The 15423-nt window shown below is 31.3% G+C and overlaps 1 protein-coding gene across 1 annotated transcript; it reads left to right on the top strand.

Moving 5' to 3' along the window:
• The first annotated feature begins 725 nt into the window (after nucleotides 1–725).
• LOC143083429 (E3 ubiquitin-protein ligase Siah1-like) lies at nucleotides 726–14174 on the top strand. The gene is made up of 7 exons (XM_076259680.1): nucleotides 726–796; nucleotides 6028–6158; nucleotides 6892–7056; nucleotides 7797–7929; nucleotides 11258–11364; nucleotides 12008–12200; nucleotides 13794–14174. Exons 2-7 carry the CDS (start codon nucleotides 6074–6076, stop codon nucleotides 13969–13971), a joined length of 861 nt encoding a protein of 286 aa, XP_076115795.1. The 5' UTR covers nucleotides 726–796; nucleotides 6028–6073; the 3' UTR covers nucleotides 13972–14174.
• Nucleotides 14175–15423: the final 1249 nt, after the last annotated feature.

Below are 15423 nucleotides of genomic sequence, written 5' to 3'. Positions count from 1 at the left end.
ACTACGTATGTAATTAAAAACAAATGTACGATCAACAATGAACAACGACAGTTACATAGCATTACTGCATATTCATAGGGATTTCAGTGTGAATGTTGACAAAGTAATAGAGAAGTTTGTTTCTGCCCAGACCCGAAGAGCAGATTTTGGACAATTTTGAGTAAATTCTGTATCACAAATATGTGTTGTTTATGTATTACTATATTCAGAAGATTTATTAATAGTTTTACATTCATAAATTTTTATCTACATATAGCTCCTCTTTTAACCGTCCTAGCTATGACCGAAAACATAAAAAAAAAAAATTTCTGCATAGGGTTCCAAAAATTTTTCTTGGTAGTTGCTTCCACATCGTTTCTTTCTAGCTACGCCCCTGACAAGTCATTTAGTTTTAAAGTCAGTCTAAGTATAATGAGAAATCGTCATCTACATATACTGTAGATTCAGATATTTTCGTGGCGGATTTAATTTCGTTTATTTCGTGGAAAGAATATATATATGGAGTCCATGAAAATTTAACAATTAAATAATATATATTCCATTTATTGGAATCCACGAAATTAAATCCCAATGAAATCTTATTAACACACAAAAACGCGAAATTTTAACCCCACGAAAATTAGTGTTTCTACAGTATATATAAATTTAGATTATATCATATTTAATTTTAAACTTCAATTCATAATTTCCCGCTAAAACTACTTATAAAAACCACGATATGTACAACGGAAATGATGACGTACAACGCATATAAATGGAGAATGAAGAATAATTATCTCGTAGAAGAAAATAGAATGTAATGTTCTGTGTTTACTATGATATATCTAATTAATATTTAGAAAATCTGAAGACATAGTTAAAAATGTCATAATGTACTGTGTTAATGGTCATAATGAAAATCCAGTCGCAATAAAACGCACAAATCGCCCATTTCTGTTTACGGTTTTAACAACATTTTCACAAACCAGACATCTTTTTTAACGATTCTACTTTCACGAAAACAATGCCTTTTCAGATAAGAAAATAAACATCTGCAATATTCTCAATGCATTGTACTACCACCATACTCCAAATGAGATGGCATACATTTGGTCTATTTACAACATAATTTAGGTATCAGGTCCGTTCGCGCCCAATATACTTTCGCACCCTACACGTTCGCACCTCGCACGTTCGCACCCAAGGTCCGTTCGCACTCTACACGTTCGCACCCAATTTTAATTCAAATTCCAGTTGAATAATTGGAAAATCATGATTGTTGTTTTTAATTGCTTTCGTGTAAATACTGAATGTATTTATAGCTTGTTGGTATGAGTAAAAGATTGAAGATTTTAAACGAAAAACACAAAAGATAATTGTTTTTAACAGCTTGGTCCCTTTGATCTGAAATAATGAAACAATACACTATTATATATCACTATACATGATAAAATTTAATCAACACACACACAAAAAAAGAAACGTAGTCAGAATCTCACTTCATTTTGAAACAAGTCAATGAAACAAAAGTGTATAGCAATACACTAACCAAAACATGATAAACAATTATTCAACACAACTGAATAAAACGTTGACAGAATCCAACTTTATTTTTTAACAATACACTATCCAAAACATGATTAAGAATTATTCAACACAAAAAAAAAATGCTGTCTCACTTTATTTTGAGACCATGAAAACAATTATACTTATAAGAATACTACTTGCCAAAACTTGATTACAAAGTTATTAAACACAAAACCAATTAAAATTGGGCGCGAACATGTAGGGTGCGAACGGACTTTGGGTGCGAACATGTAGGGTGCGAAAATGAAAGGGGGCGAACATGAGTGGGTGCGAACGTGAATGGGCGCGAACGGACCCGGATTCCATAATTTATATCATGCAGTCACAGCCATTTATACATCATGTACATAATACACCTTAAATTCTAACATGAATTTAATCTAACCCTGTGAGTACACACAGCTGATAACATTAATATAATATAAATATATTGTTTGGGCTGTTTGGATCGTACTCACACGTCATAAGCTTTTTTATGAATGAGATACCCAACGTCATGAAAAGATGAAGTAATTAGTTTAAACATATTTATTTAATGATTTAAGATGAAGTAATTATACACACTTTTACGGCAAACCCATGGTAAAATCAGTCTAAATTCAAGCCCTATGAATTATTTCCTAATCATTTTTTGGTAATCGCTATTTTGTGCATTTCTAGCATGTCTAGGCACCTCTAAAGTTTCTGTAAAATTTTGATGTCATACATGTCATAATAGAAAATATCTGACGACACAATAGAAAAGGGATTGTTCTATGATGACAAAAGTTCAAGCGAAACAGATTTTCAAATTGCAGTTTACGGATTAATACAAAGTGTAATGGAATAATTACAACCTTGGTTTTGTTGTTTCTTTTCGTTAGGTTTAAAAACCCACCAATTGTCAGATCAATTATTTCCATATAATACATGAGTGCACTTCCTTTAAAGATATTCTGTTAAATATATAATTACAAAACTAATTATAACCAGCCTACATTTGTATTTTGTTTACTACGCATGGCCAGCATACATTTGTAGTACGTACATGTACATGTAGTATAGTCTGCAATGATGGGTTCAACAGTGTTGTTGACATGGTGAAATAATCATGGTAATAGAACATGCTGTTCAAATTTGTAAATTTGCCATACATTTCCTATGACACAATGTGCATGTTATTGTCCCCTGTACCAACGAAATCCACGAAAATTGGTATCCAACGAAAATAAATGAATCCACAGTATTCAAATTAAAGTAATTGGGTTTAACACTTAACTAAATAAATGTGATGAAGACTAAAGTAGTATATGTGTAGTCTTTATTTATATTAGTTACTGGATTCCCAAATTTCAATGTGCATGATGTGCAAAAATATAGATAACATCCCCTTTTCATGATTTTTGTCGAGCCTGCAACTTTTGTTGCAGAAAGCTCGACATAGGGATAGTGATCCGGCGGCGGCGGCGGCTACGGCGGCGGCGTTAGCTAACTTCTTAAAAGCTTTATATTTTAGAGGGTGGAAGACCTGGATGCTTCATACTTTGTATATAGATGCCTCATGTTACGAAGTTTCGGTCAGTCACATGTCCAATATCCTTGACCTCATTTTCATGGTTCAGTGAACACTTGAAAAAAAAGTTCAAATTTTTTGTAATGTTGAATTCTCTCTTATTATAAGTAATAGGATAACTATATTTGATATGTGCGTACCTTGCAAGGTCCTAATGTCTGTCAGACAGTTTTCACTTGACCTCGACCTCATTTCATGGATCAGTGAACAAGGTTAAGTTTTGGTGGTCAAGTCCATATCTCAGATACTATAAGCAATAGGGCTAGTATATTCGGTGTATGGAAGGACTGTAAGGTGTACATGTCCAACTGGCAGGTGTCATCTGACCTTGACCTCATTTTCATGGTTCAGTGGTTATAGTTAAGTTTTTGTGTTTTGGTCTGTTGTTCTCATACTATATGCAATAGGTCTACTATATTTGTTGTATGGAATGATTGTAAGGTGTACATGTCTAGCGGGCAGATGTCATGTGACCTTGACCTCATTTTCATGGTTCAGTGGTCAAAGTTAAGTTTTTGAGTTTTGGTCTTTTTATCTAATACTATATGCCATAGGTCAACTATATTTGGTGTATGGAAATATTTAATGATCTTTATGTCAGTCGCGCAGGTTTTATTTGACCGATACCTCATTTTCACGGTTCATTGCACAGTGTTAAGTTTTTGTGTTTTGGTCTATTTTTCTTAAACTATAAGTAATAGGTCAACTATATATGTTGTATAGAAGCATTGTTAGCTGTACATGTCTGCCTGGCATGGTTCATCTGACCTTGACCTCATTTTCAAGGTTCATTGGTCTTTGTTTAGTTATCTTGGTTAATGTTAAGTTTATGGTACAGTTGTTATAAAACTTAGCTTTTTACTTAGGACTATCAACATAATATCAATGATTAGTATAGAAGGCGAGACATTTCAGCGTGTGCACTCTTGTGTTATCTATGAAACAGTCTAGCATTTGTACCAGAATAGAAAAACTTTAAAATTGTGGACATGTTAATCAGTATAAAGACGCATTGATTAACATATAACAATAATTCTTTTGATTTACAGATATTAAAAAATCTGAGTCAATTTCTATATATATGGCTAAGTATTCAGTATAGTGTTGTTAGTGTGTGACAACATGTATGATTTTAAAAGTAGCTGTTTCAATCATAATAACATGATTTTCTGAAAGGAGAATGATTCTTGTTTAGGGTTTTACATATAAAAAGATAGTTTTTTAGTCAGAAAATATAAAATTAGACATAAATAGCATGTTGGACGTAACAGGACATTGAAAATTGAATATTTTCCTTTTATATGAAGGCTTTGTTAATAAATATATTAATTTTTCTCTGACAGTTCATAAGATCTTCAATTCAAGTATATCATTTTGTTAAATTTTTCAAAAACTAACTTATAAGTTTGAAAAATCTTAAAATATGTCGGACAAACGGGGACATTTTTGGATGAGAATTTGTTCCATTTGCATCATTCAAAGTCAAAAACAAAATCAAAACTATGCTGTTTATACTAATATCTACAGCTGGTGTTCCTCAGCAAGAGGTAAAATGGTTCACTATTAAATAAATGGATAAAACAAAACCATAAAAAAACTGTTGGATGAACAGTGACAGAATTCATTTGTTGTAGGACAAACATAGGACAGATTATATTCCCTGTCGGACAAAGATAGGACAGAATTCATTATTTTACTGATTCTAATGGCAATTTAAAAATGGGCACCTCTTAAGAAGAGTTGAGGAAGGGTCTGAGAACTATTTTTAAATTTATGTGGACTTGTTAGTTGTTAACAAGTTTCTTTTTACTTTTAAAAAGCTGTTACGTCCGACATTAGAAGATTTTGTCCTAAGGTTCGTCCAACAGAACATTATCGGACTCTTGTTACGTCCTACATGTAATTTTCAAAATTATGTCAAATTTAGACTGTCAACAGTTTAAAACCTCTTTATTTTTCATATATATGGTAGTATTTAAGGTTAAGTTATTGTCAAAGTGGAAGCAAATTGATTCCGTGACTTGTGATAGCCATTGTAGAGAATATCTTGGATGTTGGACGTAACATTAATTCGGATGTAACTTCCATCTCTTGGTTGGACAGAAAGAGCGTTCACCCCTTCGATGTGGTTGACCTCGAGTAAAAAGGAACAGTTGACAGCAATACTGTATGTGCATTGCAATTGTCGTAAAATTTGTTGTCATAAACATTAAAAAAAACTTAAACTGAGTTGGCAACTTGCAAATGAAAATTGAAATTTTCGCCCGTAACGGTTGGACAGATTTTTCAAGAGTAAACTTTAATGACAATTCCTGAAAAAAATAAAACTTTCTGCTGTAACTTCTTGATGAATTATCACATTTTAGTTAATAAGCTCAAGCCTCAAGATATTTTGTGCATTTAATTGCCCTCTATTGTTACATAACTTATATTTCATTTTCACTTAGGAAGAAGACAGAAAATGTTAGTCCGACAACGTGACCATTTAAAATTGTTTTTAATCCTTATTATTGAAGATTTTTCATGTTTTAATGCCCTAAACCTTGACAAACCTATTGTATTACCTGAAAATCCTTTTTACCTAGTTGACATTCATAAAAAAAGGTTTATAAAACAATTTTGATTTTGGGTCATTCGACCATGTCACAAAATAAGCATGCAAAAAATAGGGAATTCAACACTTCATTTGTAAAATACTTTATTCAACAATAAACTTTTCATATGAGACTGTTTATATTATCTCTTCATCATACAGTGAATTGATTAGCTACCTGCATTAAAACTCAAAATAATTTAAAATATGAAAAAAAAGCATTTTTCTGGGACACCCATTGAAACAGCACTTTACTGAATACTTATCCATTTATGTCCTTCCAAATTAATTATCATTATTTTTTTTACATTTTCAGATGTATTTGATATTTTGATGTATCCATCAGCTCACAAGTGATAACCATGAGTTTGAGTAGGCAAACATCATCGTCAGGCAAGCAAAGGCAGCATGCAGCCGCTGCCCCAGCTAATACTGCAGCAGCTCTTGGTATGTTGGAGAAATAATAAAAATATAAAATAATAAGATGAAGATTTTCCCCTGTTTTAAAAATTTAATTCACAAATTATGGTGATGTATAATTTTATATTATCACTAAAAATGTGAATATATAGGTCATGTAGGTGTTACTAAAGTAGAAGAAAAAACAAGCTTTGCATTTTACATTTTGATATTTTGATTATTAAACCCAAATTTGTGTTGTTTGTTCATATTTAAAATTTAAATAAGTCAAGTTTCCAGTAGTTAATTTTTTTGCATACAATCAGTTTCCAGTAGTTAATGACATTTTTTTGCATACATCAACATTGTAGTTCTCATGCATGCATGTCATGTAAAAATATACTATGATAATTTCAACATTTGCATGTGTTGCATGAGGCCAAATAAAAAAAAACGTGTTTCCTCTTACCTCACCCTCCCTATTTTTTTAGCTAAAAAAAAAGACTATGCTAAAGTTGTTTTTTGTCATTTTTCATTTAGCACTATTAAAGTCAGAATGTCCCTCCCATACACTCGATATAAAAAAATGGTAAAAAAAAATCCTACCTACCCTATATTTTTTCAAAGATGTAAAAGGAAACACAAATATTTCTTTTGGCCTTACGCTATCAACATTACACAAAGGCAAGACATCTATATCTCTGTGTCTGCAGTTTATTAATCAAATAAAAAGATGCATTTGCCTTAAACTATTTATAACCCTGTACATTGTATATTTTAGCTGCAGCAGGAAGTAGTAACAATCAGGACCTTGCTTCCCTGTTTGAGTGTCCAGTGTGTTTTGACTATGCACTCCCACCTATCATGCAGTGCCAGAGTGGACATATTGTCTGCCAGTCCTGTAGACAGAAGTTAAACCTCTGTCCAACATGCAGAGGTCCCCTCGGTAAGTTAAAATCTTCTTGACATTACATGTTTTAATTTAGACACAGTGTTCGTAAGATTTCATACAAATTGAATTTGTTGCCCATGCACAACAATGAAAATTGGTACCAATGAATAAAAATAAGATGACAGTATTACCAAATTTTATTTTGAAATTCAAATTCAGTCATTGTCAACAATGCTTTCACAATTATTGTTTTTAAAAGAATGGAAGAAGCTAGCATTAACATAACAGAAAAAATTAAACCAAAAACCTTTAGGTAACACATGTATTTCCATTTTAATGATATGTAAACAGTGCATAAAAAGTTAAATTTGACACAACAAAGATACTAGATTGTTCAATAGAGTACAACTATCACCAAAGGATGACTCCTCTGAGGAAAAAACAAACAATCAAAAAACTACAAACATAAACGAACAGAAACGGTCAAGCTAGCTTTATTTGGTACAAAATATGGTAAAGTTCGAAGACTTTTACCCAAGCCAAAACCTTCCCCCTTACCTATCTATACCATATATCAGAAAATAAAATCACACAGTAAAAACCCTCTACAGTGCAGCTACTAACAGGATGAAAAGCTATTATACCAAAATAAAAGCCTTGATTTTGATTTGACTTAAAAGTTAAATTAGACCCTCATATGGAAAAAATGTCCAAAATGTTTTGATAATACAATGTATCTTTTTGAATTGACTGTTGTGACTTGGAACATAATTATATGTATATTTTTTTTATAGGAAATATAAGAAATTTAGCTATGGAGAAAGTAGCCAGTACTGTGATGTTTCCATGTAAATATTCTAACAGTGGTTGTCCTGTCACCTTGTTACACACAGATAAAACAGATCATGAGGATATATGTGAACACAGGTAACAGATTTATCTACACTCATGGGACAAAAGTGAGTTCTCACTCAAAAAATGTTCTATCATTTCAACTAAAATCAATATTTTTTCAAAAAATTATTACCAAGTAACTGTATGAGCGATTTTTATAAAATAGATACCAAAAGATGTAGAAATGTCTGAAGATTTATTGTTTATTTGGCCATAATTTTCACAAGTTTGGTTTTCATTATCTGATGGGTTAAACACAAATCCAAATATTTCAATTTTAATTTGGTTAGAATATACATGTATAGATAACTTTTCAATAAATATTTTTCTTTGTGTTTATCTCAGTAATAAATTAAAATGAGCATGAATTATATAAGGGCCGAATAAACAATAAAACTTCGTAGATTTCTACATTTTATGTATTTATTTCATATAAATCAGATGTGGGGTTACTTGGTATTGCTTTTAGTTGAAATGATAGAACATTTTTAGACTGGGAACTCACTTTTGTCCAATGACTGTACTATAAAAAGGCAGATAAAACATATGCATCTCCCATTTCCCATTAAGCTGGTTTGATGATGTTGTGAAATACCTCGTTGCAAGTGTATAATAATCAGGGGTTGTACTTAGATAAGTGTTTTATATAGTTGTTTTGTGTCAAAACTTGATAACGACATTCTTTTACTTCAAAAATAACTTTGAACTTTTTGAAATACTAAGGCTTTTCTACCTCAGGCATAGATTACCTTAGCTGTATTTGGCAACACTTTTTGGAATTTTGGTTCTCAATGCTCTTCAACTTCGTACTTTATTTAACTATTTTTTAACTTTTTTGGATTCGAGCGTCACTGATGAGTCTTTTCAAGACGAAATGCGCGTCTGGTGTATATATAAAATTTAGTCCTGGTATCTATGATGAGTTTATTTCTTGTTGGCTGACTCTGAAAACAATATAACCTGTCATCTCATGAACTAAACTAAGAAAACTACAGTTCAAGGACTAACAATAGTTTCTCCCTAGAGGATTGGAACATGCAGTATTATGAAAATAACAGACATTTGAGATTTTCATTTTCCATCAAATTACACTTTTATAAATAGTGGACATCTATTATGTTAAGACAGACAATTAAGATGCCATTATAGCATTGAAGTCAAGATTAGCTGAAGAAAAATAAATATGCTTTCTTGCTTTAAATATACAAGTTTTAAAAAATTGACTGCCCAAGGGAGATAACTCTATCTTATAAATTAATATCCTATACAGGTTTGTTCGAGATCCATCAGATTTTGGTCACCCTTAAAAAATTCTGTGTTGAATCAGGGATGAGTCCACTATATAGTTTAGGGCCGCTTAGCGGCCTCAAAAAAAAGTATATGAAAATGAATTCCCAATTCAGGAAAATAAAATAAAAATCGATATTTCCGGAAAAGTTTCTGTCACCGATTAAGGCAACTATAATTTTTCATAGTTTGTTGTCAAAACGTTTTAAAATCCGGATAAGAATGCTGTTTATGATCGCATTTTATTAACAACGATTTAATTATGTCAACATGTGGCAAACAATTTTAGCAGCCGAATTCAATTGATTAATATGTTATTGGAGTATTTGATCTTGTAAAAGCAGATCGCCCAGCAGGTTGATAAAAATGGGTGTCAAAGCAGACCTTGGCAGAGAACAAATTCAAATTTTGATATAACATTGATGGATAAAGTTTAATGGGCGCCGATCTCGTAAAAGCAGATCGCCCAGCAGAGCCGGTTATATAATATGATGAAAACTTGTTTTGTAAAAGAAATTATTTCCTCAAAAGACAAAAGTTTGAGCGTTTTTTGAAAATAATGTTGATGATAGACCATTCATGAAATACGATGCCATCATTATGGAACTATTTCAAAAGTTTTGAAGATGATCCAAATAATTTTAAAGAATACTGGTTCAATGCTTTAAATATCTTATCAATTAAGTATATGAACTTTTGTAATTGCTTTTCTGAATTCGACAATTGACCAGTTCATTTTGAAATCCATTTGAATCAAGATATAGAGATGACCTGCTGTTGAAAAAATACCCGATGAATGATTTTTTTCAGTGGTTTATGTTAGCTGAAATATATGTTTTTGTAATAGGCCTAGGTAACTAAAGCTAAGATGACAGACTAGTGCATCATGTTCAATGATATTCATGTAATAACAGTAGCCCATCCAGAATTGAGGGGGAGGACAGGGGTAATGGAGACAGGGAGAAAGGGGTAGGAGAAAGGAGAAAGGGGGTGGGAGAAAGGAGAGGAAGGTTGGGAGAAAGGAGAAAAAGTTTGAGAAAGGAGAAAAAATAAAATATCTCTCCTTTTAAAAAATTTTCTAATATTTCAAGAAAAAATATCGCAAAAGGAGATGTTTTATTCTAATGGGAGAAAGGAGAAAGGAGAAGAGGGGTGGGAGAAGGGTACCCCCCTGTCCACCCCCTCAGAATTATTCAAAATGTTACAACTTACATGAACATCAGTGTACAGGTTAAACTTAATAATATACATTTTCTGTTTTTACAGGAAAATAATGTTATTTCGTCTGAGATTTTATGCTTAAAAAATTCCCAATTAGAATAAAAATTCCCAAATTTGATGTTCAAGGGACCCATTTGAAAACACCTGGAATCATCCCTGTGAATATTACTTTCCAATACCTTGAAGGGTTGAGTAGGTAGACTGCTTCTTACTAAGGTAGGAACATCAAACAATGTTTATTTTGTCTTTGGCCTTGAACTCATTCTCAACAAGCAGAAGAATTTAATAGAATAATTACTCTTTTTACTATATACAGGAATTTAGGAATAATAAGAAAGATTGATCTATGATCAGATCTTGTCCTCTGCATTAACAATAACATTACTTAACTATCAGAGTAAAGATCACTGTGTACTGTTGTAAATTTCCCCAACTTTCTTTCCCGTATAAAATTTAGTATTGGACAAGTTGTCAATTTCTGAAAATTAAAATTTTAAATTCTACTTTTCAAACATGGGGGAAAGAGTTAATTTTAGTTATGCTCTACTCTGACCTCATGAGATTAATTTCAGTGAGTATTGTACATGTACATGTACATGTGGCGTATAAAAGGTCATAAATGCCCTTCATTTAATTTTGTCAATATAGAAAACTGAATTCAGAAATTATTTTGAGGTTTTTAAAAACTGAATACTGTAAATTGATGAATATCACAATAATAAGATATTTTGATTCATATATATTAGGATTTTCCTTAAAACTCAATAAACAATGTCAAACTTTTGTTTATTCTTTAAAAATCACAATAATAAATGTGGTTATTATAAATATTAAGTTTGATATCTCTTTTCAGACCATACTGTTGTCCCTGTCCCGGTGCCTCCTGTAAATGGCAAGGATCTTTAGAAGCAGTAATGAATCATTTGATGCAGCAACACAAAAGTATAACAACTCTGCAAGGTAACAAAAAATGTTAAATATATGAATAAAAAAGAAATCTGTGTGGCATTTATTGATGAGACAGATTTTATAAGCTTTAAACCACGATATACGAGAGAAAACTGCCAAAATATCTTGACGCCAAAATTTCCCAATTTACAGTAATGACTATTGTACCAAGGCCCCCTACCAACTTTTTCAGGAATAAAAAACATAAAAGAATTTGTAATTTGGTGTGATCGTAAAAAAAAAGCTTCTTTTAGCATACATATTTATATCCCGAGATCTCTGTGATCAGAAAAAAGCTCTTCTTTTAGCATATATCCAAAAATCTGGGTCTAATTTATGCTTTCTATATAAGTCAATTATAATTAACACATGGCTCATGCTATAACAAATGTGCTGGCATAGTTAATCAACATGATCAAGGAAAAAGGTTTAGAATATGAAAAAATTCTAGAAAAACGGATTTTAATGAAATCTATTCCTATTTCAGTCTAAATTATTTTTGAAATATGTAGAAAATATATATTATTTTTCTTGTTATACTGTAAAAATAATAAATTAAGCAAAACAGACACATTAGATCACATTAGATCTATAGACTCAAACAATTGATATTATTGGTGTAAATGACCTCTACTTCTTTGAATTTCTGTTACAGGAGAAGATATAGTATTTTTAGCAACAGACATAAACTTACCAGGAGCTGTCGATTGGGTGATGATGCAATCATGTTTTGGTCACAACTTTATGTTAGTTTTAGAAAAACAAGAAAAAATGGAAGGCCAGCAAATGTTTTATGCAATAGTCCAATTAATAGGGACTCGCAAACAGGCAGAAAACTTTGCATACAGGTAAGATTTTAAAAAGGGGATGCAAAGGATTGAACAATTGATTTTCAACATCAAAAGATGCTAGCAAAAATCATAAAAAGGGTCTGGATGGGGTTTACAGGATAGAGAGAATATAAAAAATGCAGAATAGAGAATAATGGGGTGCAAAAGAATTAAGAACTATTCAGGTAAAAATGTATGGGGAGGGGGGGTTGGAAGGCACATTATATTAATAATACATGGGTGATGGATATCAGAGCAACTTTTCACACTATAATGCACTATAATTCTCAAATACAATTGTCTGGGTGGCGGGTGCTGACAAAAACTGCCTTTCAACACCCCCATACATTTTTTTCTGGAATAGCCCTAAGAATAAATGTGGAAAATACAAGAATTTTATAAGATGCTGATAACACTTACAGAATGATAGGGTAAATTCAGAAATTATAATTAATGCAAGTAATGCGATTGGATGATAAGAACATGCATTTTGATATCTGAAACATAGATCTGTGTGAGGTATTTTTTCAAAATCCCAATAAATAAACTCACATTTTTGTCCATTCTTGAAAAATCGCAATGATCAATGCACACAATAATTTTTGAGTTAAACAGTAAACAGAATAATACAATTGCAGAAAAAATGAAAGCAGAAAAGTGTTCATGAGAATTGTACTGAGTAACGAAAATCTATGAATTCATAATGAAACCAAATGAAATCATGACATAGTATAAAGGAAAAGAAATTTATTATTCTGAGTCGAAAACTAGGTCATTGCAAAGTTATAATTTTGTTACTTGAACGGTCACATTTAGATTTTGTTACTTGAATAGTTGTAATTAATTTTTGTTACTTGAATAGTTGTTATTAGTTTTTGTTACTTGAACAGTTGTTATTTAAGAAATGACTGCAATATTTTTTCTGTCTATGAAGAAATAACAAAAAAAATTTGGTGCACACTGAATAACCCGCGTAGCGGGTTATTTAACAGTGTGCACCACATTTTTTATGTTATTTCAAATAGACAGAAAAAATATTACAGTCATTTTTTATAATTTAATTCTGAATTCCATTTTAAACCGTAGAAAACCATGAAAAAACAATGATGACGTCACGGCCACATGACTAAATTATGTCTATGGGCTCATATCAAAATAACGTCAGCCAATCAGAAGACGTGTTACATCCAAAATTAAATTATTGGATTTTGTTACTTGAACAGTTGTTATTACATTTTGTTACTTGAACAGTTGTAATTAGATTTTGTTACTTGAACAGTTGTAATTAGATTTTGTTACTTGAACAGTTGTTATTAGATTTTGTTACTTGAACAGTTGTAATTAGATTTTGTTACTTGAACAGTTGTAATTAGATTTTGTTACTTGAACAGTTGTTATTAGATTTTGTTACTTGAACAGTTGTAATTAGATTTTGTTATTTGAACAGTTGTTATTAGATTTTGTTACTTGATCAGTTGTAATTAGATTTTATCATTAACATTTATTAATTGGTATAATGAGAAAATGCTAGAAATTTGTTTTTAAACATGATCTTCAATTGAGGTGATATATAAAAATAATTGATTAATAACATTCTTTCTTTTCCTACAGATTAGAGTTGAATGGCCACAGAAGAAGGCTTTCATGGGAGGCAACTCCTCGTAGCATCCATGATGGTGTTCAGTCAGCTATAGCTGCAAGTGATTGTTTAGTATTTGATACAAACATTGCAATTTTATTTGCAGATCATGGAAATCTTGGCATAAATGTTACCATATCTATGTGTTAAATGTTGTCTTAAGCACAGGGATCATCTACAGTACATGCAAGGTGTGTCAGTTAAATATCAAGTTAGGTGGTGTGGAATGAATTACTGTGAAACGAAGTGAATGATGGCAATTTGAGATGTTGCCACTTTTATTCTAAACCAGGCTTTTAATATCACCTATACCTAGAATACTGTGAGCCAACTACTATTCTTAAGTTAGTTGTTTTCACAAGTAGAAAAAAACTTCACGGAAATATTTTGTTGCAAACAAAAAACTTGTATCCTTCCTTATCTAAATTCATCAAGTGAATTTGATAATCTTGAAATTTAATTGCTGCAAAGTGGCCTAGAAGTGACTAAATGCAAAAAAAAAAGATATCTGTGTCAATAACTTGATTTACAGTGTACAAATAGATGTTTTAGAGTAAATCACTGACTTTCACAAGCATTCAATGTGAAAAATCACCTAGAATATGTTAGGCTAAAGCACCTTGTGTGTACTGTGTATGTATTCAGTTCAACTGGAAGCGTTTGTTGTTTAATGATCAGCCTTGATTGTTACAAAGTAAAATTTTGTTAGATCTAGTGCTTTTTCTAGCAAGCGTAAAAAAGTTAAAAATTCAAAATAATTGGTAATTAGTTTCAATTTATTTTTCGTAGATATTATTTTATAATAAATATTAAGTATTGAAACTTTTTATTGTACTGTTGATTTCATGTTTTAAAAAAAAAAGAAAAGAATAATGCTTTTGAATAGTTTCAGAATTTTTATTAAGCATCATTTGGAGGGGGGGAAAATGTTTAAAAAGAGTTAGAATAAATTTCAATATTCATGCTTGCAACAAGTTTTATGGAAGTTTTTGAACAAACAATTATTTACAGTGTTCCAGCTAGCATAAAATGGAGGGGCGCCGCGCCCCGCCCCCGAAATTTTGCGCCCCTCTGCCTTTTTTAAGCGCCCCTCTGTGCCCTTTTGAAAAAAAGTTTAAAAAACGATCTTTTTTCCTCATATCGTCGCCATTTTGTTGAATTCTTTATACACACACTTCATTAAGACAACAGATTAAAATTGTTGACACTTGTTACCTGATTATAATCACCTATTTGATTAGAGTCAATTACTTAATCAGGTGAAATTTACGACCCTGTCTAATCCCTTTACCCTGAAGCACCAAACATCGAAGTTAAATAAATTGATTATTTTAACACCTGACGATGCAAAATATAATTTATAAAATAAATGTGAACGGTGTTCATTTCTATTGTATTTGTTATTTATTATGTCATTTAAAAAGAATCATTCCAATAGGTCAACACGCAAATGCATGAAACATGATGTAACTTTGACCTCCGTAGCAGAGTTCAAAAAATTTATGGGTCACTGAATATTCACAATGTTGAAACTGATCTTTCAAACTAGTTTTAATCCAGAAGAAAGTAAAAACATTGCTTGACTGTACCTTAAGTTGAATA

The sequence above is a fragment of the Mytilus galloprovincialis genome, chromosome 7 (assembly GCF_965363235.1).
Source record: "Mytilus galloprovincialis chromosome 7, xbMytGall1.hap1.1, whole genome shotgun sequence".
Taxonomy (NCBI): Eukaryota; Metazoa; Mollusca; class Bivalvia; order Mytilida; family Mytilidae; genus Mytilus; species Mytilus galloprovincialis.
The sequence above is the reverse complement of the archived record's forward strand: the minus strand, read 5'-3'. Positions and strand labels throughout refer to the sequence as shown.